This window comes from Erpetoichthys calabaricus, chromosome 4 (assembly GCF_900747795.2).
Source record: "Erpetoichthys calabaricus chromosome 4, fErpCal1.3, whole genome shotgun sequence".
Taxonomy (NCBI): domain Eukaryota; kingdom Metazoa; phylum Chordata; class Cladistia; order Polypteriformes; family Polypteridae; genus Erpetoichthys; species Erpetoichthys calabaricus.
The window spans coordinates 236,651,293-236,679,077 of NC_041397.2; the positions used below are offsets into that span (position 1 = coordinate 236,651,293).

The 27,785-nt window shown below is 37.4% G+C and overlaps 2 protein-coding genes across 3 annotated transcripts in view; both read left to right on the forward strand.

The window, feature by feature from the left end:
* gramd1c (GRAM domain containing 1c) overlaps positions 1 to 3,565 on the forward strand; it is a 118,098-nt gene extending 114,533 nt beyond the window's left edge. For both annotated transcript variants that reach the window (XM_051927157.1, XM_051927156.1), the window contains exons 16-18: positions 42 to 161; positions 1,412 to 1,517; positions 2,047 to 3,565. In XM_051927157.1, the coding sequence (XP_051783117.1) occupies positions 42 to 161; positions 1,412 to 1,517; positions 2,047 to 2,115 (295 nt within the window). In that variant the 3' untranslated portion in view covers positions 2,116 to 3,565. The remainder of the gene's footprint in view (positions 1 to 41; positions 162 to 1,411; positions 1,518 to 2,046) is intronic.
* A 3,136-nt stretch (positions 3,566 to 6,701) lies between these two features.
* zdhhc23b (zinc finger DHHC-type palmitoyltransferase 23b) overlaps positions 6,702 to 27,785 on the forward strand; it is a 30,544-nt gene continuing 9,460 nt past the window's right edge. Inside the window, exons 1-2 of the mRNA XM_028800468.2 lie at positions 6,702 to 6,818; positions 26,742 to 26,895. Of these exons, the coding sequence (XP_028656301.1) occupies positions 26,747 to 26,895 (149 nt within the window). The 5' untranslated portion in view covers positions 6,702 to 6,818; positions 26,742 to 26,746. The remainder of the gene's footprint in view (positions 6,819 to 26,741; positions 26,896 to 27,785) is intronic.

A 27,785-nucleotide genomic window follows, 5' to 3' on the forward strand; every position in this document is an offset into this window, starting at 1 on the left:
TTGTATTCTTATTTAAGATTTTTTTTTTTTTTAATTTGTAGTCTAATAATCCTGACGGTGCTGAATGTGAGTCTGTTCCTTAAACTCTGGGCCATAGAAGATGTTGCACAGCGTCTTCATAGCACCAACAGGTACAGAGGCTCAGAGGGATCAAATCTGAAGTAAGTCTAGTAGAAGAACCTAGTATATTGTTGAATGATTTTAGTTTATGCAAAGGCATAATTGTGTTAATAAGCCAAACAGTTTCTAATTGTCCCATACTCTGCACACTTTCCAAAAAAGCTAGAGGTTGTCATCTCCGTTCAGGATAGGGCATTGGCTTCATCTTATTATGTAGCAAACGTTTCATCCGTGCATAACCTAGACTAGGATGAAAGTCTGAAAATAAGCAGATCCAGTGACCAGCCCGCTTATAATACAAAATTTGTGCTCTTCAATAGCTTATGTTGTTCTGTGTCAACTCCAAATCTGTTTATAGCCTTTTGAAAGAACTGTATTATGTAGCTGAAGTATTCAAAAGAGTTTTCGAATGTTATTTGAAGGGAATAGTTAGCCAAAAAAATTCTGTCCTATTAAATGTGGTGTCTTTTGTCTCATTGAAACATTAGTTAGCTGAGTAAGACACCAGACAGTTAAAACTAGCAATTATATTGTCTAAAGTTTCTTTTCAATTAGGTCATTATGCATTAAACGTACTACTTCATGTAGACAAGATAACAAAGCTATACTCAGTAGAGCCTGAAGGTCAATATGTGTTTAGAAAGGTGGGAAACAATAGCCTTTGTAGTAGGGAGTGATGCAGCAGCTGCTGAGAATTAATTTTGGGCAGCCTTATCTACTCATGAAATTAACTAAATGTTTAAGTAGGTGAATTATTGGTGGCAAATTAGCTTTTTTCTTTAAACATGAATCACCTGGGTATCTTTATATTATGAATCAAATGAAGATTCCTTAACCCTACACCCAGTGTTACTTGGTGAGACTTTTCATTTAACAATTGCATTATAGTGGACGCACTGTATCTATAGTGCTCACTATTCTGAATGTCTGAAAATTAACTCTGTATTTAAATATTCCTCATAACATTCTCATTTCTGTAACTTGTTTCAGTTCAGTTTTAGATTTAAAACATTAAATACCTGTACTTAATTTGTTTATTCTACATTTTGACACAAAATTGTATATTTTTTAAATTTTGAAAGAAAATGAAATGTAATTAATAAGCTTCAATTAAACTACAGGGTTATTTTGTGTAACATTTATGTTCAAAACAAGAAAATATGAATAATGTTTTAAATAATCATCTGACTGACTGACTAACTGATTGACTGGCTGGGTGAAGGTGTTCTAGATAATGTCCAGTTTTGAATATTTATGATGGAAATAATAACCCCTAACTGCCTGTTTGCAGCCTAACACCAGAAATCCCATCAAAACAATTGCCGCTTCAGAGGAGCAAAGAAGAAATCAGTAAATTAAAGGGAGCACTTCAAGAATCTATCCAGCTACTTGAGCAGGTAAGGCGGAGATGGTTTCTGTGCTTTCACCACACTGCTATCAAGTGTCAATGTTGCTATATTTAGACCAGACAGAATGGAGTACAGTATTTGTAAATGCTTTAACAATTGTCTCCCCTGTGTCCATTCAAGTAAGACCAGACAGTGCAACATAAATTGTGAATGTTCAACTATCAAATCATATAAAACATATTTTATATGGGTAATCTTATAGTATACATTTTTTTTCTTTTGTCCTCCTATGTTTGGTCAACACCTTTTATTCAAGACAGTTTTATTAAGTTTAGAACATAGTTTTAATTGGAGCACAGGCAGGTTCTGTGACTTGCTCATTTTCACAAAGTGAGCTATAGGCAAGTTTTAAACCAGCTACTTTGAGTTTTAAAGGCCAGTGGCTCTAAATGGAATATGTTACTATGTAAAGAAAAAAAACATTGTCATTGGTAGTATATAACACGAATTATTTGTGTGCTCCTTGACTCCAGAATTTTGTGATTAACAGTTTTGTTTTTTTTTTTTGGTTTTCCAGTTAAGAGGATCGTTGGTACATCTCCAGAGGAATTTTGAGTCACGTAATGAAACATCAAATAGCCCTTGAATGATTTTGGCTGTTTGTGGTTCAAAATTAGTTTAAACTGTTTTGGGTGCTTGCCTTCCCAACGTGGAATCTCATGCTTTAAATTTGGCTTAGAAATGTCAGCAGGTCGGAAGCCATACTAGAAGCCACCAAAAAGAAACAAAAGTCACTGCAGGAAGTTTACAAAGTGACCACACTTGAGTATATTTAGTTTTGGATGAAAAATATTTTTTGGACTGTTTTTCCTTCAGATACCACTAAGAGTTTATTTGCTGCTAAAAAAAAAATGTGTAGCTTCTTATGAACATCTTTGTTTTTATTTACTCTAGGCATTTGAGAATGGGCAAAAAATACACTAAAATTAAGTGAAAACGACCGTTAAATACATGACTATATACTTTATTTTAAGATTGCCATTTTAGTTGAAATAAATGTAATAATAGTCCATTGGTTATAAATATGCATATTTTAATTTCTTATTTTTTTTCTAACAAAAACACATATAGCAGTAAATTTGTTCAGGCTTTGTAGGAGTAAAGGGTCTTTGAGTGTTTACATTCAGGAGTAATGTTTTACATTAAATAGTGGAGTTACCTCCTGTGATACCAAAATCTTACAGGCATTCTGAATAATATAAAACTGGAGGGTTTATTTTTTTATGCAACTACATTTTATGGCAGGGATTCTTGTATAAAGAGAAGATGTCAGTCCTTTTTTAACTGAGTGAGGAGTAATGTAAAAGTGATACTGTGACAGGATTGAAGAAGCACTTGAATACCCAATCTGTAGCACTTATTATCCATTTAAAGTACTGTTTTTTTTTTTCTTTGTGTAGTCTGAACTGTGACAGCTTGTAAAAAGGTATTATTTCATATTTGGATATGATGTACCTGAAAGTGACTTACAGAGTACTGCTTTAAATTATTCTTAAACAGGGCAATCCATCCTGTCAGTTGCAAAAGATGTCAATGCACCAGCAGCATCCTGAAGTTCCTTCCAGTATTGAGTCAATTGTCTGACTTTAAAAATGTACCCTTTATTGGGGGAGGGTGGGGTTGGTGGTTGGGCTGGTGGAGGGGAAGCAAATGTCACTTTATAAAGGGTGCACTGTGGATGGTCCTAAATCCTGTATTGCCTGTCAGCAACTAATTTCTGCCAGTTATGATGGCCATGTGTTTACAGGGATTTTGTCCAGGTTTTGCTCCATAGTTTTTTGCACATTGAAGCATAAAATGTAATTTAAAAGAGATTTCTGTAGCATAAAGAATACTGAAACATCTTTGTTTGAAAAAATATATCTGTCTTGCACACTTAGCTGCTATTTATGATTAAAACAAGCAGGGCAAATGAATGTGCTCTTCGAATAGGTTTATTTGTCTCTACTGTTAATGTTGCCCCAACATTTTTGTTCTGTAGTTCATGTGTGTAACATGCTGTTGTCAATGTAAAATAAATAATTATTCAATTCTTATTGTCAATTGCACCTTTTCATGTTGATGTTTGTAACAACTATATTATACACAAAATAAATTACTTATGTGGGCACACATAAGAAGGTCATAGTGGTTTTGCACATTAGGCACCAACTAACTTCAATTCAAGTTCCTTGCCTGTAAATCAATGCTTCTTGTCTATGTTAGTCTAATAGCTTTGAACATTTTAATTTGCCATCCATCCATCCATTTTCCAACCCGCTGAATCCGAACACAGGGTCACGGGGGTCTGCTGGAGCCAATCCCAGCCAACACAGGGCACAAGGCAGGAAACAATCCTGGGCAGGGTGCCAACCCACCACATTAATTTGCCATTGTAAACTTTATGTGGTATAACTAGAGGTGAGGTGGGTACAGGTGCTTTGAATGTTTTATTTCTTTCTTTGCTGAAAATCCCAGTCCAGTAGGACACCTAATGTATCACACACTTTTCTGTAGTAACCTGCCAGCTACTGGAAATGATCTGAGTCTCAGGAACATCTGAGACATAGATGTGTAATGATCTGAGCGAAGCTTATCTGGCACTGCTGATTCTTTTGTGCAGGCTGTTATCTAACCACACACTCTCCACTCCAGGGAATTTTTCTTTAAGAGGATAACAGAAAAGTTGTTTGAGTTGATTTATGCACAGATAAATTACTGAATATCTTTGACATTTTTGTTTTGCAGACTCATGTACTTTAAAAAATACAGTTTGGTACAGAAAGATCAATGCAAAGAAACTCCAGGCAATTAAAAAGAGTGGCTGTACTGTATTTATTTAATTCTAAAAGCAAATATGCAACTTAATTCATCATAGAGAAAGAATAAGTCCTCTTCCCCAGAATGTAGTTAACTCTTGAATCCACTTTTTATGTACAGAATCGCCATAAGCAACAAGCTGAATGAAAAAGGAATCCATTGAAGATTTTCAATAATTTTGAATAAAAATAGGCAGTTGGGATTCTTTGGGCCTGAGGAAAGTAACCATAGGACAATGTTTATGGCAGCTTAAAATATGGGTTAGCGAGGAAGTTATTTGGAGTGGAATGAAATTCTGCTGACTATATTCCTAGAGCATTTCACTTTTAAGTTCTGAAGCACATTGTAACTGGTCATGCAGATTGCACTTTTCACTGACCTTTGTAAACATGTATACTCTTCAACTTCCTTGCACTCTCTGCACAGTTAAATTTACTTTATCATTCTCAAGGTCTGTTTCACAACCACTCTTAACAGGTTATGCTATGTTTTTTAAGCATAAGCACCAAGGAACCTACCATTGCTCTTTGCTAAAGTATGCTTATTCCATCAGATCACTGTGAATGTGAATTCACTGTCTCACTGTATTGTGTTGGTTAGTCCATAAATACATGCAGCTTCAAGGTATAAAGTTTGCATCAAACACCTGTACCATACAGTGGAAAACACTATTTCTTTATGAGAAACTGAATGGAACTCCGTATAGGGCTTAGGTGTATTGGAAAAAAAAAGAATTTTGTTTACATTAGAATTGGCTATTTCAGGTATTCCTGAAACTTTGGCCACCATCCAACCAAGCTTTGATTTTTCTCTGTAATAAAATGTAAGTTGTGCCATATTATAGATAAATATTCGGATGAAAATGAAAACAAATAGAGGTTTTGCAAGAGAAGAGTGTGGACTGGGATTGTGGTAATATGGAATGGCCTGATGAAAGAAGTGATCAAGGGGTAATTTCTATTGAGAAGATCAAGAGGAAATACAATTATGACAATTTTAGGTGATTAGAAAGGAAGGACATAGCAGTAGATGAAAGAAGAAAAGTGGAGGGTAGAATTGTAACTCAGACATGTACAAAAAATACTTTGTGATGATGAATAAGATGTGAATTCTGTTAGAAGTTACACTACCAAATTAATTGAAATTAACCACAATTTGTTGCCCAGTGATGGATTGGTGTCCTCTCCAGGGTTGTTTGCCACTGGGTGCCCAGTCCATACTGAGCTGGATTTAGTGGGTGTGAAAATATTGCATATGTAGTTTCGGTAACTGACAACTTGGTACTTAACCATCTTACTGCATTCTGTGCCACCTCTTTAGAAGGTCTATAAACCGAAGTGAAATGTCATTTCTTCAATGATAAAATGCAGCTGAAAAATGTTAGAAGGTACATGTTTGAATAAGGAATTATACATTCAGGGTAATTGCAAGCAATAATTGCATTGAACATGTCACTTTTGCATTACCAGTTTGGAACTTTGTCCATGCTAATTATATGCCTGCATTTATAGCATCTACACAAATCTTATTCATGCTAATATGTGTACTTTTTGCTGGATACACACTAAGAAATCTTGTTCATGTTAATTCGGAAAGTGGGAAGATCCTTTCAGCATGGCCATCTGTTACAATCTGCAGGGAATGCAGAAGCACTTTTGCTCAGTTCCGGAGCTGTAACTGAAGAAACGTGTGGATCTTGTGACAAGCATGCACTGGCAATAACACGCACTTCCCAATGGAAGCTGCAGGAGGCTTTAATTAGAAGTGAAGAACTCATTCAAGCTAATCCAGCCTCCTGTTCATTGAGAGCTTTTTACCAAGAGGACGACAGGTGTACAGAGCTGTCTTTTCAGACTTACGTGATCGCAGCAGAGACCACGGGAAAAAGTGGTTTGAGTGTTCATCACTAAGCTGCTAAGATCTAGAGTGTTTGCCAATGCAAGTTGGTTGAAACTTTCCGAGATAAGGATTCCTTTGGCAACGTGGGTAAATCTGTTGAGAATGCAAAACATTCTGTTTGTTGTAATCCTAGATGTAGGCTAACATGAATCTGATAAAATGTGCTGGTCTGATTTGACATAAAGCAACAGGTCATTTGTCACAAATGCTAATGTAACCCTAAGAAGATCGTACCCAAAAAACGTAATTTAATCCGTGGCAAAGTGGCAGTGAGCCTACAGTTTATTCTAGTAATCCCTTTGTCAGGCTCCAGGTGTGTCCGCCTTACCTTCCTCCTAAATTTGTGGGCTCGGTTACATCCAGAGGGAGGCAATCGACTAGTTAACGATACCGTGTCTTTGTTTCTCTTACTTTTGACATGTAAAGAGGTGAGCGCGCTGTGCTGCAGATGCTGAAGGGTTAGTTCGCTTTGACGTCACAGGGCGTGGCCGTGACGCCGTTTCTTCCTTTGCACTCCACGAGAAAGACACTGTAAGGTCATGCTTTAACTGTACAGTTTCAAGTTCGGCGGATGAGGGTCCATTTCAGCAGGTGAGTCCAAAAGATGAATCTGTCAAGAATAATTTGGCAATTGCAAATGACTAAAGTGTACAGCGGGAAGGGGTTGAAGGAAATACTTAATAGAAAGTAAAGACACGGAAGAAGAAAGTACGCTGTGGGATCTGCACCGCCCCTCTCTCCTAGCAACTGAAGCTGGGTGGCTGTGCGCTCACGGCGACCACACTCTCGTCCATCCGTAACTTGGGTATTTCTCCGCGGCGTCTGCCGCCGAACTTTCCACAGTCCTGTGGCGGTCCTCGCGTCTTGTGGCTGTAGATAGGGAGGGCGAATGAACATGTGTTGCAAACAGTATTTTCGGAGTTCGAGTTATTGCAAATAATGCCGGTGTCGCGTGCAAAAGTAAAATAAAAGCGTTTGGAGCTTCTTGAGTCGACGCCGACACTTCATGGAGTTTTCAGCTGCAGTATGTGTCATGCAGCACTGTCTCTTCGCGGTACAATTCTGTGCTGCTTGACTTGAATTGGCGCGCCTATTTTGTTTTTAGGCGACTTCTTGATGTGACACCGACAGTGCTGTCACGCGAGGTAGCTCGTCACCCTCGCCCAACTCGACATGTTTAAGTCTAAACTCGAGCCGGCATTGTTCTAATAATGGTGATGTTACCGTGGTAGAAGTCGGTCTATTGACGAATGACCTGCTGCCTGTGTCTTGGACGACAGAGCTACTGCACACTGTAAGTCGGATTTCGTATTTCTCCATTTATCAGCATGTACTGCCATTTGATATGCAAGTGACAAAATTAAGCAATCATTATGTGAATGGGGGGGCGGTGCATGTATAAACATCTCTTTTCTAAACAGCTCATACAATATTTTTGTTAAACCCCTTGAATTAAAGCTTGAAGTCTATACTTTTCACATCTTGACTGCATTGTTTCAAATCCATTGTGATGGTTAGCAGGGTCAAAATTACGAAAATTGTGTCAAAAAAGGCCAAGCTTAAGGCTCTATTGCTGTAACAACCACAAAACATCTGTTTTATCTAAAATTGCAGATGTCTAAGATTGTAGATAACCGTCCCAGTTTTGGCTATCCAACTGAAATCATGACTTAAAAGAACTCAGGAACAACATAAATGAATCAGTCTCTGTTGTCTTTACTAAAGTAATTTTATTAACTCCCAGAAAGGTACTGATAAAGTCAGGTGAAAACCGCTAATCACTAATAAAGACTTGAGTGTTGACTGAAGGCATCCCAGAAAAGTGCCTGGATGACCCTCAAGACTAGTGAAAAAAATGTTATATGGACAGATAACATTTTGGCTTGCGTGGATTCTAATGTATCTGCAGAAAAGCCAATGCAGTATTCTTCAGTAATTTCTTCATGCCAGTGGTCAAACACTGTAGTGGCAATATTGAGGTTTGCAAATGCTTTTCTGCATCAGGACATAGAAAGTTTATCCTCAGTGAAGCAACTGCGAATTCTGTATCGTAGTATTTTTTTATGCTTCAAGGCAGGGTTGTGTAGTGGAACAAGGTATCTATCTATCTATCTATCTATCTATCTATCTATCTATCTATCTATCTATCTATCTATCATCTTAAGCACACAAGTTAAGTATACGTTACAGTGGTGTAGTAAAAAAAGGAATTTAGAATTGTTTACGGTCTACACTAAAATCTCTTTGAGATTCAGGGACAGGACCACAAAAGAGCAATTCTTTGTCATTTGACTAAAATAAATCTGAGGTGAAATTATTATGGAAAGAGGAGTAGGCCAATACCACCAGAGAGTTGTGAAATTCCGATTAATAAGTAACAAAGACACCTACTGTATATGTAGTTCTGAGTACTAAGACTGACTTAATTATTGAGGCCACGGAGACAATTATTTTTTTATGTAAATCTCATATGTTTGGGCCTGCGGTATATGTTAAAATTTATATTGATTAAGGTTTTCTCTAATCCAGCCTTGTACTTGCTAATTAATGATACTGTACTGACATTTTGCTTTTCGTTTAAATAGTTGTATTTTAATTATATTTGTTATTTTCATGTTTACATTGTTTTTCATTTTGCATCTAATTATATTCTATTTGTCTGTATTCTTCATTTCTTTTTTTCCTCCAGTAAGTGTTGATTAAGTTCCTTGTTTAAAACATCATGATAACAATGTTTGAGAATAGTGAGGTTTATATTATTCACTTTGGTTGGACACTCAAAATCACTGGTGCATTTATTATTTTCTATTTTTCTTTGCTCCTTAATGTCTGTCTTTTGGAACATGAAAAGGCCATTTGTTTTGCCAATATATTGCACCTCTGGAGCAAAATGCATTGTTGTTAATGTGATGTCAATTTTTTAATCAATTTATCCGGTAGTGGGATGGTGGCACAGAGGTTAGCTCCGTTACCTCATATTCACAGTGCTATGTATTTTAATCCTTTGTCCAGTCATTATTCATGTAAAGTTTGCTTGGCTTTTTGCTCTATGTACTCCAGTCTTCCTCATTTTTGGTACAAGTGTATAGAGAAAAAGTCCAGGAGGTTACCCCATTCTGACTTTCAAAGTTGCCTCTGTCATTTATGAAAGCCTTATGTGGAGTAGTGTGCTGTATGAGAGTGAGATGTGGCTAATTAAGGCAGAATATGAGGCAAAGCTGGAAAGAACAGAGTTAAGAACAATCAGTGGAATACGTGGAGTATCTCAGAGTAAGAGTTATTACAGAAATGGGGGGTTTTGTGCTGTAGAGAAACAGAGTAAAGTAGTTTGTACATCTGGAATAAAAGGGTGAGGATGATTGGGTGAACCAAATTAGAAGTGTAAGGGTTTAGACACAGAGGAAGTCCAGAGAAATATGATTGGAGGTGTCCCTGGTTGAAATAAAATGAATGGTTCTCACCACGAAGGATTCCCAGGACCATGATTGGAGGCGATTGGCTAACTGGGGTCAACGCAGAAAACAGTGGTTAAATGGATGATGATGACTCCAATGCCACAGATATTTATGCTTTTTAGGTTAGTGGGTCGTCCTCAATTGGACTTAATGTTGGTGTATTGGTTTTCCAACCAAGGTTATTTCCTGCGTTGCATATTCATACTTAAGTTGGATTAAGCAGCTTCAAAAATGGATGGATGGATGAATGGGCCATTAAATTGTGTGTTTTAACATGTGGGTTGCAGAGATGTGTCACTGTCACCATATATACTCACATATAAGTCAGGTCTTGAAACCCGAAAATTCGATTATAAAATCAGACCCCAACTTATACACCCATTCAAAAATGCAACACTTTATTTATTTTTTTGCATCTTCCTGCTTCCTCCAATCTTGCACCAGTTTCTCAGACACATCAAATTTTGCAGCAGCAGCACAGTTACCAATTTCTTTTGCCACTTGAACGACTTAATTTAAAACCAGCTTTATATTTTCTTCTGATCGAACGCTCCATCATAGATAAGGGATGCTGTTATGATAAAGGTGTATGAAGATGTGAGATACACAAAACAGTGCAAATGTCGCTTCGGAATAGTTTGGGTATTACCGTGACTAGGCAAATACATAGAAAAAAAAGGCAGTGTGCTCCATGGTTACTCTTTCAGGTGGGCATATAGTAATCTCTTGGACCAGTAGCTTGAGTTTTACACATTCGACTTATACGAGTGACATTATAAAATACCAGAAATTATACGGTAATATTAAGCCCCAACTTATTCACGGGAGAACTTAAACGCTAGTATACATCTTCTCTCTCTCTCTCTGTCTCTCTCTGTGTGTGTGTGTGTGTGTGTATATATATATATAAATATATAATATATAAAAAATCCAAGGCCTAAAAGTACAACGATTTTATGTCATGTTTTTTGTCACGCTTTAAATTGGGCTTATTTTAAAACCTACATATATATGTTTGGTATCATTCTTTTCCCATTGTATCACTGTGTAAGAGGTACTTTCGGAGGAGCAACAACGTCTCCTTGGGGTGCTTTCAGCCCTCGTTTTCACAACGCAACCAGCAGACATGCAAAGTGGCTTGCGCGTAGCACAGGCCGGGAGGGTTGGAGAGCGAAGTGAGCAGGGGTGCAACTCCCTAGTGGTAAGTGTAAAGTGCCTTTGATCAAAATTTGCAGTGTAACTGCTGGACACAACATAAATACATTCCAATTTTATGAAGCAAAGTTCTAGCCTCTTGAAATGTATAACAGTACATGTACTGAAAATAACCACTATGATTTTTAAAACACTTTACTCACTGATAGAATCTATGCAATGTGATCTAATGCTTCAGTAATTAAACTACTTTCTTAAAAGTGCTTGCCTCAGCATTACGTACGGTGTTGTTGTGACAGGAGCTGTAACAGCTGAATAATTGATCCCCTCAAATCTATACTTAGCATAGCACTGGCCATTTCATTATACATCAACTCAAGAATGATCTCCAAATTATTAATTTTAGTGTTCCTCAGAATAGTCTTCAAAGAAATGTGTTAATCAGAAAAACATCAACATATTTACATCAGACAAGCCCATTTGCACATTTGCTGAAATTCTTCTGTATCTTTTCTTAATGCGGCAGTATTAGAAGCAATCCATCGTCAACTATTGCATTGAAATGTTTATATGTGGGATGTCATTTCATTAGAAGCTTTTATTACACACCAAAGCACAGCCTGTAAATATTCCTGTGCCAGAGTATTCACTTGAACAATACCTACTTTTTTGATTGTTTAGAAATAAATGTAACAATCACACTTACAGATACAGTGCACCAACATGGTTGTGATCAATAAATTAAACCACCTAATTTAAATTCTGATGTTCAGCCAACTTTACTTTAAAGTTATTGGAGGTTTGTGTTTGATTTCTTCTATTGTAAAATGAAATTGCACCCAATAAAAGTGCGTCTCATACAGCATATTAAGAACTTGCATAACCCAGTCTAATGTCATGGGGGGCTGAACCCTATCCTGTCAATATCAAGTGCAAAGCAAGATGGCGTGCCAGGCTCAACACACCCAAACTCACTCATATAAGGCTAATTTACAGTTTCTAGTAAAGCTAACCTTCAGGAGTTTGTGATATATAAGGAAACCAAAACATTTTGAGAGAGAAATCTATGCAGACATGGGGAAACCGTGCAGATTCCGAGCAGGCAGTGATTAGGCTGTGATTTTGAGGTACTGTATTTGTATGAGAGCTGTGAGATAGCAGTGCAAATTCTAGTGCTACTGTGGTGGTGACTTATTTATGCCTGAAAAGTGAAAATTCATTGCAATTTAAAGTGGAAGTTTCCCTCTTTCTTTTTCAGTAGAGAATAAAAAAATCTTTGTTTATTTTTACATTTCTCATGTTCATTTATTTCAGCATTTAAGTGTTAAACCGAATGAACCTGGTATTTTAAATACCCTGTCACTAGTGGTATATGTATCCACTCTTGTATACCGTATTTCCTAATTGCCTGCAGACTATAATTGTAACAGTTACATCTGGACAGTAGAATTGACTAAGAATTTAAAATTGAAGTCATCCTCTATAGCAGGGGTACTCAATCACGGTCCTGAAGGTCCGCAGTGGCTGCAGGTTTTTGCTCCAACCCAATTGCTTAATAAGAAGCACTTACTGCTCAAGTAACACTTCTGCTTCACTTTAGTTGTCTCGTTCGTTAAGATTTTGAACCCTTATTGCTTATTTTAGTCTTAAACAGCTGTAGTCTTGGTTTTTAATTGCTCCTTATTAGCAGTAACATGCAAATGACAAAAGAGACCAGCATTTCTCCATTTAGCTTGTTACCATTTACACCTCTGTATTTATCGTGCACTAATTGGTTTAATTAAATATTTGGAAGGAAATTGAAGAGAAAAAAGTGAAGGACTAAGAATCACTCATCCATTTTAGCGTTCAGATCATTCGGATGATATCCATAGAAAGAGGAAGAAAATCCAGGATATAAGAATGACCTGATATAGCAGAGTAAAAGCACTAACGAGCCATGAAATTAAATTATTGGCAAGAATTGCTTTCTAATTAAGTAACCAGGTTAGAACAAAAACCTGCAGCCACTGCGGACCTCCAGGACCGTGATTGAGTACCCCTGCTCTATAGATATGTGTGTTGGATCTAATTGGTTCAAATGAATTTAAACCTTTCAAAATGTTTTATTTTTCTTATTGTTGTAAAGCAACTTAGTTTTAAATCACCATTTTTACAATATCTAGACTGTAGTAAAGGTGTAAGACAATTTAACTACTAAAATTTAAGACAATTTAACCTTTAAAATTTTTTAATTTCTTGGTAATCCTATTTCAACGGAAGCGTACTAGGGCCACAGTGAAAAAAAAATACGCACACAGTGAAGGAAAAAAAAAACTAAATGTCAAGATTAAAGTCGACACGTTGACTTTATTCTCGACATTACCACTTTGTTCTCGCCATTTACATCGAGATTAAAGTCGATATTTCCACTTTAAAGTCGACATGTTAACTTTATTCTCGTAGTTTGTCATTAAAGTAGAACATTATACACTAAACTTCATCTTAAAATGAATATTTAATTTAGTAGATCTTCCCAAACCCCGTCATAAATTATGTAGCGCATGAAATGCTTTGTGTTAAGCATTCCCCGAGCCATATTAATTACTACGTGCTTCTTAAACTTATTTCCTCTGCACAAAGAAGAGGCGCAAGCAGCGATCACCACACCGAATACTTTAATTTTATGATATCCCTGCTCCCTGAACAGTTACAATGCTAAGATAAATACTTGATATCATTTTCAGGATGAAATGCATTAAAGCATGTACTAATCATGTGGGGGCACGGTGGCGTAGAGGTTGCACTGCTGCCTGGCAGCAAGGAGTTTCCGGGTGTACCCTGCCTTGAGTTTGCATGTTTTCCTGCCAGGTTTAATCAGCGTGCTTCAGTTTCCTTTCAAAGTCATGTAAGCAGTGGGGTTTTGTTATGCTATATTGACCCTAGGGTATGTGTGTGCTTGTATTCACCATGCAATGAGCTGGCATCCCGTTCAGGATTTATTCCTGCCTGGCACACGATGCTTGCTGGGATGGGCGTAACCCTGAATGGATGGCATATTTAAAAATGTATAACGAAGATTTTTTAAAGTTCTGAACACTCCGTGGTCTAAGTTTATAACTAGTTTTAATTTCACAAAGACGTTTATCGTGTGGTGATTGGTTATGTGGAGAATGAAAAAGGAACGATAGGAATGGTGGTGGGGGGGGTTGGGGGGGGGGGGGGTTGGTACATCAGATAGAGATAGCACGCATGCAATAAACAAAGTCCGTACAGAAGAACATCCATTGAATTCTGTGTTCGTGACTTCGACCACCAGATCACAAACCTAACATTTACACAATGTTTCAGTTAAACCTGTGTAATACCCATTCATGCATCCAGTTTTTTGGAGCCTCGTCACACCTGCCATAAACTTCTCTACACTGAACCTACACCAGAGTGCATGTTTAATACCTGCTTTAATGCATTTCATCATGAAAAGGATATCAAGTATTTATGTAGTTCAGAGTTTAATTTACGACATTCTACTTTAATGACAAAATAAACTACGAGAATAAAGTGGAGATAACGATTTTAATCTCGACATAAATGGTGAGAATAAAGTCAACATGTCGACTTTAATCTCGACATTTAGTTTTTTTTTTTTCTTCGCTGTGTCCGGATTTTTCATTTCATTTCAGTATGTTATTTTTATTACAATAATGTGTGGCCTGCAGGGGGCACTCCAGCTCCCCAAACTCAACACTAACACTGCGTCAAGTTTTGCATTGCACAAATGTTTTGTTTACGTGCATACAGCACAGTACAATAAAAGCATTCAGCACTGTGTTCTTTCTCTTCCTTTTCTCTCTCTCTCACTGCCTCCACTCCTCCTTCTCCTCCTCCTGCAAGCGTTGTTTTCTCCCTCCCAACTGTGGCTCCAGGAGCAGTGGCCACTGGATCCTTTTATGTAATACCTGGGAGTACTTCCGGTGTCCCGTAGGCTTGGTCTGGAAGCACTCCTGTGAAAGGTGGGAGCCCAATGAAGCAGAGCTCTGCAGTCCCTGCAGAACCCCCAGGCAGCACCCCCAGAACTCCAAATCCAGGCAGCTCTGTGGGGATCCGGGCAGCTGTAGCAACCTGGGGGGACTGCCATCTAGCGATCCAGGGGAGATAATGCCCTGAACACGCTTTCTCCTCTGATACTTCCATTAAGAAGGGCCGGGCAAGGGCACTGACTGTCCTCCACAAATATTAAAATAAAGATAAGTATTCTGAGTGTATTTCGTGCACTGACACATACAGTGGACTTTTTCTTGCCTTAATCCTGAAAGAAATGCCCTTTATGTGTTAATTGTGTTTTAAACTAAATAACCTATTACCAAAGTATTTCAATGTTAGAGGGAGACATAGTGTGGTTAGGCCTTCCCTAGTGAGTTTATTTTAAGCTTAATGTTTCCAGTGTGAATTTTCTTGTGACTTAATAGTCCTCAAGGTCCAAGTACGTTGCAAGTTTTGCTTTTGTTTGGTTTTTTTTTGCAGCCCTTGTCAATAAACAGTGAGTTAATTTACATCTGTTTGTACTTGTTTCTACATTCATCTGGAGGATTCAGTGTGAAAATTAGAAAAGATGGGTAATAATGTCATGATGTGTAGTTCACAGGTTTGCTCACACTTTCTGACTTACTTGTTGATAAGATGCTGTTATTAATGTTAATATTATTTTTAAATGAGTGTGTTCCTTTTTTAAGATGAGAATTTTTTTTTTAAAACACCAGTCATAGGTATCAAGTTATCAACTCTGTATTATATGTAGCTGTGTAAGTTCTTCTGAATTATATGTAACTATTTGCATAAAAATCTTAAGAGTTTCTCTCTATTATAAAAGAAAATCCTGCGACGAGACATAATCTTGAAGAGAGACAGAGACACTTTCACTTCCCGCAACATGGTCAAGGCATATCATACTGACATCCATTGGAAGCATGTTCCCGTGAGGCGGTGACTTGTCAAGCAAGATCATGGTCATGTAACCTCTCAGTTGTTGCCCCACCCTACTTACAACCACTTACCCTACTTACAACCATTTTCAAACAAGATCATGGTCATCTAAAAAGCAAAGAAGTAAGAGTCGCTCTAAAACAAGTGATAAGTTGAAGATGACCACGACTAAGCAAAGAAGAAAGAGCAGCACATCGAAAAAAGACCCAAAAGTGCTGGAAACACAGTAGAACTTCATACAGACGTTATAAAAACTGTGGCGCCATACACATGCAGAGCAGGTTACAGATTATGAAAGCAGTGGAATTTGAAAGGCTCAAAAAAAAAAAAATGACGCCATATACACACACAGAGCAAGTTCAAAAATATGACAGTACTAAAATTCGAAAGTGTCAAGAAACAGACAGTACAGATCGCATTTGCGCTAACAAACGGGTATTATTACTCTGTGAAATAACGGAACAGCAAACATTGATCGAATACATGGACATAGGTGATATGTCGGAAGTACGTAGATATTGTAAGGCTTTAAAGTTTAAGTCGGAGACTTGCAGATCGGTGAATTAATGTTGCCATTGGGAAAAGCACTGCTACTTCCCAATGAAGAGGCATTTCCGCGAGAATTAAAAGATTTGTTGTTTGGTGACGGGAAATCCAGAAACACTACAGGCAAAATATACGCGTCTACAATACTCGTTTTGCGTTCGCATCATTCAATGCACAAAACGTTGATTTATACAGTAATGGACCATATGCTATGAGAATCTGTGGTTCCGCATCAATTCCAGCTTCGATAAGTTTAATTTCGAAAAAACCACAATTTGGTCAGGTGTATATTTATGATCACGGAGAAGCGCTGCAACATAGAATCGAAAGAGTTAAACGATCCGACGTACTAGAAATTACACAGCCGATAATGGATACAAATCCATCTGTCTAAAACTATTGCACTTTACACAACATTTATCTAGGGAACACGGACAAAGAAATTGTCTTGGATATCTATCTGAATCCAAAAGATCACAGTTGCCTTTATAATAAACCAACATGTGACGAATTGTCAGCAACAATAATTTCGAAAGATGGAGATATCAAATACAGAGTAGATATTCGTGTATATCTAAAGGCAAAGCACGATTCATTATTTCTGTCAAATACATCACCACATTCAGATCCTTTACTCCTTCCTTTGCTTTTCTCAGATGGTGAAACAGGATGGTCGTACAATAATAAACAAACACATTCAGAAAAACGTATAACACCCACACAATATTTCGGGTCCAAGTTAGCGATATGTTCCCATGTATTTAACCCACTTCTATCATCTCAACGTCTATTGCAACATTACATCATTAATGCGTATCTAAAAGTCGAAGCTAATCGTTTCCTCTTTATTAAATCGAATAAAGCTAAACTTTAGAACAGAACATTTGCATTAAAAATTCGTAGGTTCTTCCAGCATTCGTAAAAGAGCAATGAAGATGCTCGTTTCAAGTCACACTGCACTCATCTCTTTAAAATGTCTAGGAACACTCAGCTTCTGTAATCGGCTTCACAGTTAAAACTCCACTCTTAATTAAGAGGAGACACATTTGTCAACACCAGGAATGTATTTGTTTACTTCTGGCTTTAAGCTCTTTTGAGGAATCTCAACCATTACCTCTTAAACTGGGCCGCATATGACTGCACTCCATAACCACACAAGCCTTGCATGCTGCTGGTGCAACAAAATAGCCATACACGAATATTAAGGTTCCCTTTAATGAATGCATGATTTGCATCAAAACGAAACCAAACCAATCATCCCAGGTGTTTCGTAGGTTCTTCCAGCATCCGTAAAAGAGCAATGGAGATGCGCGTTTCAAGTCACACAGCACTAATCTCTTTAAAATGTGTAGGAACACTCCACTTCTGTAATTGGCTTCACAGTTAAAAACTCCACTCTTAATTAAGAGGAGACACGTTGGTCAACACCAGGAATGTGTTCGTTTACTTCTTGCTTTAAGCTCTTTTGAGGAAACGACCATTAACTCATTGATCACGTTCAAAATTCAAATATCAATAGTTCAGACAAATTCAAAATAGGTAAAGCAGTAATATTACCTTCATCATATCAAGGTAGTCCAAGAGCATTGCAACAGTTGTATCATGATGCAATGGCAATATCCCAAACTATCGGTCACCCAGAGTTATTTATTACAATGACATCCAATCCACAATGGCCAGAAATTCGCAGCTTCTTGAAAACAATGCCACCGGCTACATCAGCTCTGGATATTCCCACTTTCGTAAGTACAGTAATCCCTCACTATATCGCGCTTCGCCTTTCGCGGCTTCACTCCATCGCGGATTTTATATGTAAGCATATTTATATATATATCGCAGATTTTTTGCTGGTTCGCGGATTTCTGCGGACAATGGATCTTTTAATTTCTGGTACATGCTTCCTCAGTTGGTTTGCCCAGTTGATTTCATACAAGGGACGCTATTGGCAGATGGCTGAGAAGCTATCCAACTTACTTTTCTCCGTCTCCTGCGCTGACTTTCTCTGATCCTGACGTAGGGGGATTGAGCAGGGGGGCTGTTCGCAAACCTAGACGATACGGACGCTTGTCTAAAAATGCTGAAAGATTATCTTCACGTTGCTACCTTCTGTGCAAGCTGCTTCCTGAAGCGACATGCTACACAGTGCTTCGCATACTTAAAAGCTCGAAGGGCACGTATTGATTTGTGCTTGTTTGTTTTTCTCTGGCTCTCTATCTCTCTCTCTCTCTGCTCCTGACGGAGGGGGTGTGAGCTGCCGCCTTCAACAGCTTTGTGCCGCGGTGCTTCGCATACTTAAAAGCTAAACAGCCCTATTGATTTGTTTGCTTTTTTTCTCTATCTCTCTGACATCTGCTCCTGACTTGAAGAGGAAGATATGTTTGCATTCTTTTAATTGTGAGACGGAACTGTCATCTCTGTCTTGTCGTGGAGCACAGTTTAAACTTTTGAAAAAGAGACAAATGTTTCTTTGCAGTGTTTGAATAACGTTCCTGTCTCTCTACAACCTCCTGTGTTTCTGCGCAAATCTGTGACCCAAGCATGACAATATAAAAATAACCATATAAACATATAGTTTCTACTTCGCGGATTTTCTTATTTCGCGGGTGGCTCTGGAACGCAACCCCCGCGATGGAGGAGGGATTACTGTACATTGTTTTATCAGAAAGTCTTATTTTTATTGAATGAACTCGAAACGGTATTCGGGCAAATCAGAGGATACATTTACACCATTGAATTTCAAAAACAGGTTTTGCCTCACATACATTTATTGGTTACTTTGCAAAATAAATTATTAATTGCTGATGATGTGGATCGGTTTGTCTCTGCTGAGATTCCAAACAGACAAACCTGTCCTGAATTATGGTACAAAGTCATTAAGCACTTGTCTCACGGACCACATTTAAAAGATCCAGTATGGTGTAAGTCAAAAGAACAAAAGTGTTTAAAGAAATTTGTACGGAAGTTTTAAAATAAAAAGAGAACATAATGCATGTGTGACAATTCCCACTAAAACAAAATAAATAAATTGTATTTCCACTGGACCAACTCGGGGTTTGGCAAGCGAAGCGAGCAGGGGGCAGAGCCCCCTAGTGTTTCTATAAATTGATATTGTTGTACGGAATTCTAGTTTAATGAATGGCAAATTACTTTTAATTTACCAGCTTAGTGGACAAAAGCAAATTGAAACATTTAACTTAAAATATGCAAGCAAGTTTGACTTAATTTAAAGATGTGTAGGGAAAGACTACAGTGGTAATATTTAACACAAGGAAAATACATGATAGGAAATCACATTGTGAGTAAACATTTAGGAAAAGGTAAGACTTTTAATCGAACTGGTAATCCAGAGTCCTTAAAAGAAAACCTATACAGACATGGTGAGAACATGCAGACTCCCCACAGACAGTATCTAGGCTAGGATTTAAAACCAAGATTCTGTAGCTGTCAAGCTGTAGCAGTAGTTGCTGTATCCCCATGCTGACTTTTGTTCATTTACAATTTTTACCTGTAACTATTAGCCAAAGTTTATTTTCTATAGGAAGCTGCTTTATAAACCATGGAATAGTGCATTTCAGGTCAACAAGATACATTAACTTGTACAATGGTTTACTTAGTTGATTGAATATATAATAGTCATCTATACATCTTTATTAATAAATGAGTAAAACACAGGTTTTTTGTTTTATCACAAGTTTTCACCCATTGCTGAGATTGTGTATTTCCATAGTTATGCAACAGGGAGCTGGGTCAAATCTCTGAAGCACTGTAATCTGAGGCCAAGTATCCTTTATACAGTATGTTAAAACATTGGGAAATTTGTAGTATGTATCACCTGACAGTATAAATGCCTCTTTATTCTGTGTCTATCTCTTTTTAATGGAGAAAAAAGCTGAAGATATATGACTTGGCAAGAGTCTGTAATAATGATAGCATTAAACTAAGTACGTGAATACATGATATCCAATGTCAATATTTAAGACTTCCTGAAAGGAGGGTGCCTGCTGCATCAAGGAGTTCATCAAATTTATCATTCCTTCTTTCATCTTTTTTTCTTTTGCTAAGAAGAAGTTGAACATTGTGCTGTGAAAGCCTTCTTAACATGCATCTGTTAGGGCTTTCCAGAAAATCCCTACTTTTGGCCATATCTTTTGCCTCTGCTTCTTTTTCAAGTTCTATTTCAAAAGTTAATATAAAAATAACATTAAAAAATACAAAAAATCAATATGTACACAGAAATGTATGTACGTGTATATACACAGTACATATATACATTTATATGTATATGTTGTAGTGCCCCTGGGTCCAGACCTGAGAGGGGCACAATCCACAGCTGTCTGAGACCTTTCAGAGATGACAGGACTGCCTGGAGAAGACGGCATAAAAGCTGTTCTGTGGGTGGCACTTGGTGTATGAAGACACAGCACTTGGAGAGCACGTAGGACATGAACAAAGAATCAAAGCAGTTGGGAGCTAATTGAGCTACAGAAACACCTGAGTGGTATGGTGGAAGTCACCGCTGAAGAAGCCAAAGGTCCTTTTTAGGACCACTTGGCAGCAGTTGGTATAAAGTGGCTAATTCCATTCCTCAGTCTCTCGCACACTATGCATATCTATAAAACTTTTAAATATGTGTTAGTATTTTGATGTGCTTAATAATACTTAAATAAAAAGTATTTGGCAATGGAAAAGAAAAACAAATTGCAAAGTAATCATGAACAAATAACAACAAAATATTAATCAATACAGTCTTACATAAAAATAGATTTAGGTAGTAGAGTCCTTTACATATAGTATTCTAAGTCTTTAAAGATGATTATGATGATAAGTATTATGATGCCTGGAGGACAGAAAAAAATCAAGAAAAAAACCTCTAGTTAAACTGGAGAAAATAAAAACAAAATCTGAAGTTCCAAAGGCAAAAGACTGCCCAGTCCCCCACTGGGAAACAGGATTCAATCCAAGATATCAAAGGGCAGCCAGACTCTCCTTGCATATTACCTGCCAATTAATTTAATAGATAGATAGGTACTTTATTAATCCCAAGGGGAAATTCACATACTCCAGCAGCAGCATATTGATAAAAAAACAATATTAAATTAAAGAGTGATAAAAATGCAGGTATAACAGACAATAACTTTGTATAATGTTAATGTTTACCCCCCCGAGTGGAATTGAAGAGTTGCATAGTGTGGGGGAGGAACGATCTCCTCAGTCTGTCAGTGGAGCAGGACAGTGACAGCAGTCTGTCACTGAAGCTGCTCCTGTGTCTGGAGATGATACTGTTCAGTGGATGCAGTGGATTCTCCATGATTGACAGGAGCCTGCTCAGCGCCTGTCGCTCTGCCACGGATGTCAACCTGTCCAGCTCCTTGATAATAAAAAAAATAAGCAAATATTATTCAAACAATTTATACATTTCTAAGCCTTGTACATTTATATTTGCATTGATTCTACTGTATATAAAGTAATAGCTTTTTTACTTAACTTCCAGAGGATGCATTCTGCTGCCATTGTATGTTAAAATGTTAAAGTTTTGGAATATCAGTGCTCATCATTTACACAAGAGCTGTTGTTGTTACCATACTAGATTAATTTTAAAAGATATGACAGAAACTGGTCACTGTTTAATGTAGGCAATGGAGAAAGAAGCAGTTTAGAATAGGGCAGGTTTAAAAATTAATGTAAATAATAGCCAGCTGTAAAATGTCTGGTCAGCATGAAATAAATGTGGAATAGTATCAGTAATAACTTCAACAACAACAATAATATAGTTTGTACTAATGCTAGAAGTGTTCTAAATAAAACAAATCAATTCGGGCTATATATAGTAGTACATAAATAGGATGCTGTACCAGTATCCGAAGCCTGACTTAGTCCTAGGGATTGGGGTGAGTGTAATATAAATTGATACGTTATTTATAAATAAGAAAAATTGTAGACACAAATCTGCTTCAAAAGAGTTATGTACCACATCTTTTTGAGAGTATCTGGGTTTTAGTAGAAAGGTACAAGAACAGAGACATTAAACTCAGAGTATGTTATAGACTTCCTAAATACAGATAATGTTGTCACTGTACAGCATTAATGCTGTAATAACATATAAAAGAGTCATGTTTAGATGGAGATATTGTAATAATTGCCATTTAATTGTTTAAATACATAAAAAGTGTGAACATCCATTAGATAGTTGAAAAAAGGAAAAGGAGTTCATAGATGTAATCAATGATTGTTATAACACAGTAAGTCAAAACAGCAATTAAAAAAATCTAATAGAAAAAGAAAAAAATTAATATGTTGTAATAATAAGGACAGAATACAGAGAAAAGCTCTATAACATGTATAAGCCAAATAAATTAAGCTCTAACTGTAGGGATTATATGAGCACTAGCCATGTGCGCCCAACTACGTTGCACATGTTAAAGTTGTCTGTGAAGGGCTCCCTGTTTAAACGCGGCTGCCAGTCATGAACTGGGCCCTTCGTCGCACAGCATTATGATTTTTTATAAGGGAAACAAAATTAAAAAAACAAAACCCTTGGACATTGATTCGATAGGAACGGCCTACTCGGAATCACTGTCCGAATAGTAATTATGTGGGGGTGGAGGAGCATTTCTGCTTCTCTCCGTTCACAGTCCGTCTCATTTTCATGACGCTGTCGTTTCCTCTCATGATCTCTTCTCAACCTTTCTCCAATCTTGCAGGTTGCTTTGTGGCAATCCAAAGAGTAAGGAAGAACCAATGCTTCTTTCTTGAACTCCAAACGCCGACTGATGGAAAATCACAGAAGTGTGCCCGACTTATATACTCTGACTGCCGACTCCTAGAAGTGGGTGAACATTCGATTTGGACGAAGTGCTGCCAACGGCAGTCGATAGAAACACAAAAAGCCACAGTCTCGACAACGAAGCAGGTGTCGACGCCAGATCTAAACACAAAGCACGGTGTCGACGCCAGATCTAAACACAAAGAGTGCTATCAACAGTGTTTGTAAACAAAAGTAACAACCAAGGTGTTGTGTATTCAGCCAGTACAAACAGCACGTAGTCTCCTTTAGTTCAATCCTCTTTAATCACCACACTCCAACCTCATCCAACGATCCTCCCCCTCACTTCCTCTCCTCCTTCATCACTACTGCCCTCTACTGAACACAGCAGGAACACCACACAAGGCAGTGAATTCGTGGACAAACAAAGATCAAGATCCAAATGAAGATTATATATAAAGATGGGAGGAGTGGTTAAAATGTAAATTAGAAACTGTGAAAAGCAGTTAAAGAAGAACATTGCGAAAAGTGCAAAATCTACAATAAGATACTTTTTTTTCATTATTTTACCATTCAGAATTTGTTCAAGTAAGCATTAGTGTGTGTTATGATCAGTAAATGGGAAAATGTGCCAAAAATGGGAAGGATAAATGCTTTAAATTGATATTTTGATTTTTGTCAGATGAGTCAAGCCTTCTAGTACAGGAAATATTAATGAAGTTCAAAATCATTTGGAGATTACAGAGCGGGAATTATTACAAGGATTAAAAAGGCTGAAATTAAGTAAATCACAAAGACCAGATAACCTATAACCAAGTAGGCTAGTCATAGCATATATAACCTTTAATGTATATTTACTAAATTTTTTCCCACTAAGGAAAAGATGAAGATAAGAAGCTAGCAAATGTCATCTCATTACTGTATATAAAAAGTTGATCAGGCTGATCCTTGTTAATGTAGGCCAGTTTGCATAGTGTGCATCACTGGTATGTTAATGGAAGCAATTATTAAAGATAAATTTGAGTGAGGCATGAAGTACCCAAACACATACTGTGGGATTTGACAAGAAAGGTTGAGTTTCACTAATATGCTGGAATTTTAGGAGAAAGCAAAAAATGTATTTTAATAAGAGTGGTGCATACAATATTATCTACCTTGAATTTAAAAGAAATGCTTTTGATAAGTTACTACATAGAAGGCTAGTGGACAAAATAAAAGTTCTTCAATAATTCAAGGTGAAATGTGTGGATGGATGAGGAATTGGCTTCAGAACAGAAAGCAAATAGGTATGGCAAGCAGATATTTTTCCAAGTTAGGTGATGTATAAGGTTAAGTCTGCAGATCATACTAAACTAGGTGGATTGGTAGATACCCTGTAGTCGGCTGAATCCTTGCAGATGGACCCGACAATTTATACACAGACACAATGAATCAAATGGCTACAGCCTAGGTTGGCCAAAGACTCTCTAATGTATTTCATATTTTGATAAGTGATATTGCTTGCAAGACACAAGCAATTGTGCTTACAATTTTATGAATTTAAAAAATATCTCATGGCTAAAAACAAGTCATTTGATTTTTCTGTGGTTCTTTAGGTGCCAGATGAAAAGTTGAAATTTGGCATTCTTTCAGTGGGTGAAAGTATGGCGTCAACAGGAGATTTTTGTTTTCGTTTTTTTTTTTTTTTTTTTCAGGCATTGGAAATCCTTTCATCAAAAATGCCTTCCTTATCAATAAGGGATTGCATCTACAAGAAGAAGAGGTAATTATTTGTTTGACATGGGACTTTAGGGAGGAGTACAAGTACGTCTGTATGGAGAAAAACTGATGGCATGCAAGCAAAAACAAATCTGTTTAAATGAAAATTTACTCGTAATAAAAAAAATCCCGTTATAAAATGCTTACATCTAAATGCAAGGAGAGTTAGAAGCAATAAAACAGTGAATATAAGAAACATTATGAAAATTATAAAAGTATAATGTCTGTGAATATGCATCATTCCGGCCAGCTGTGAACATTAATAATACATTACTATGGATTGTGAGTCCAGTTTCTTTATTTGTATACATGCTCAGCTTACATACATGTCCATTTATTTTCTAACCCACTCTGATACCACAACTCGAAGCCCTTATTTGGAGAGAAAAATGCGGATAATCTTTGAAAGGGATGAAAGACCAATGATGGATTAACATCCATCCATCCATCCATTTTCCAACCCGCTGAATCCAAACACAGGGTCACGGGGGTCTGCTGGAGCCAATCCCAGCCAACACAGGGCACAAGGCAAGAACCACTCCCGGGCAGGGTGCCAACCCACCGCAGGACACACACAAACACACCCACACACCAAGCACACACTAGGGCCAATTTAGAATCGCCAATCCACCTAACCTGCATGTCTTTGGACTGTGGGAGGAAACCCATGCAGACACGGGGAGAACATGCAAACTCCACGCAGGGAGGACCCGGGAAGCGAACCCAGGTCCCCAGATCTCCCAACTGCGAGGCAGCAGCGCTACCCACTGCGCCACCGTGCCGCCCATGGATTAACATGTTGATAATAATAGTAATTCCCTAACCATGTATTTTCTCCTCTTCCTTTTTTGTTTTGTTTTAATTGCATTAATTGAGATGTTTTATAGTTGATTTCTCGCCCATTTGCCCATTCCTGAGTGTTCTACCTTCCACAAGTGCCATGTGGACAATCTAAACCAAGATGGTGAATTCATTACTTTAAGCAGTGATTGCAAACATTTTTTTATCTTTTTCTGCACTATTAATTAAGTTGGTGTAAATTGCTGTTTTGTTTAATCACAAACACTGAGTGATAAACTTAATTTTTTTGACTTAATTGGCAGGTAATATGCAAGGAGAGTCTGGCTGCCCTTTGATATCTTGGATTGAATCCTATGTTTCCCAGTGGGGGACTGGGCAGTCTTTTGCCTTTGGAACTCCAGATTTTGTTTTTATTTTCTCCAGTTTAACTAGAGGTTTTTTCTTGATTTTTTTCTGTCCTCCTCCTCAATGGTGTAAGGTTGCTTTGGCAGGTGTTGCTTGTTTCCTTGTTGATTACTAAACATGATGATGTGCATTCAGTCATCCATTTTCTAAATCAGTTTTCTCATAACACTGGGTTGTTGTGTTCTTCTTTTTGAAGTTTCCATTATTCTATGCTCAGAAGCATACTTCCTTCTCTTCATATGGGAGGCTTCTAAGGATGGTGCCTCCCCATGTAAGAACTCTCCATGGAAAGAATACCAGTCCATCACAAGGCATGCTAAATCAGACTGGGTCATTTTGAAATCTTAATTCAAAGCAGAAACATCTTTGGGATCTAAGGAAACTGGAAGACCAGGAGATCAGCCATGGAGATGGAAGGGAAATGTGCAAGTTAAGACAGTGAGCAGCTCAGTATTTGTAGTGCTAATTACTGAACCATTCTGCTGCTCACTTTCAAACATTTACCAACTATAATCTCTTTTGCTTGAGGTTCAGTATTCGTGCAAGTGTCAACACAAAAATAACATGTTCTGTATTTCACAAGTGTGTAGCTGTATTTGGTGCCTGGTGTCCATTGTGACCCAGTACAAAATGGTGTATTCCTGAACTCACATTTTCACAAATTTACAGGTGCAATGATGAAGACTCACAAGAAAAGAGATGCAGCACTGCTTAGTGAAGAAGACACGTTGTGTTGCTGTGAGTATGTTGATCAGCATGGCCAGAAGAACCATGTGATGGCATGCTGCTGTGATTGTGAGGAGCTTGACCAGGTCTGTGACAGGTGAGTACATGCTTCATATTAAACCAAATTAGAGTGGTCACCAGGCTATTAAATGGATAGCTTTACAATATCGGGTGCTCTTCAATTCTTTGGAAACAGTATTTTTAGTACAGGGTCATAGTGCATGATTGAAAATTGAGCTAATGACAACAATTTCATAAGCAGCTACACTTACTTATCCTTCTTGCTTTCATGTTGAGTACATTAAAAACAGGGTAAGCTGATGAAGAAAATATTCTTGGTCTGAAAGATGGTATTAATTATTATGAGTGAGAGCATAAGTTAACTAAGAGTGTAGTATGGGTCAAAAAATTTACCCAGCCAGGTTTTGTGCCTCGTCTTTTCCAAATTGCAACTATTTCCTAATTATATGGGGTGATTTTTACAAAGTTTGTTCATAATCTATTCTGCTGCCGCAGTGTTTATTGCTACTAATACTCTTATTTGAATTCAGTTACCCTATTGTTATTTTATATGGTAAATTTAGCCACAAATAAAATTTGAAGTTTCTCTGCATGACTACCTAGTTTGTAGTAGAAATGGCAAGCACTTAAACTGACTTACATAAATTTGTGATTTTATCAGTTACATAATTTATGCTAATAATTGATTATGTAGAGAGAAACGGAAGAAATCACGTAATGTTGGAATTGTTTATAGTCTCCACTCTCCACCAGTTGTTATGTAGTTAGGGCATGAATTTATGGATATAATGCAAAACCATTATCTCTGTATAGTGAAATCAACTTGAGTGACTTTGCTCAAAATTAATAGGTGTATATGTATATACATATACTGTATCCCAAGATACCAGAAGGGCAATCAGTTATCCATCCCTCACCTACAGAGAGCAATCCACTCTTCTGCAAGAATGAACAAGGACCTCAGAC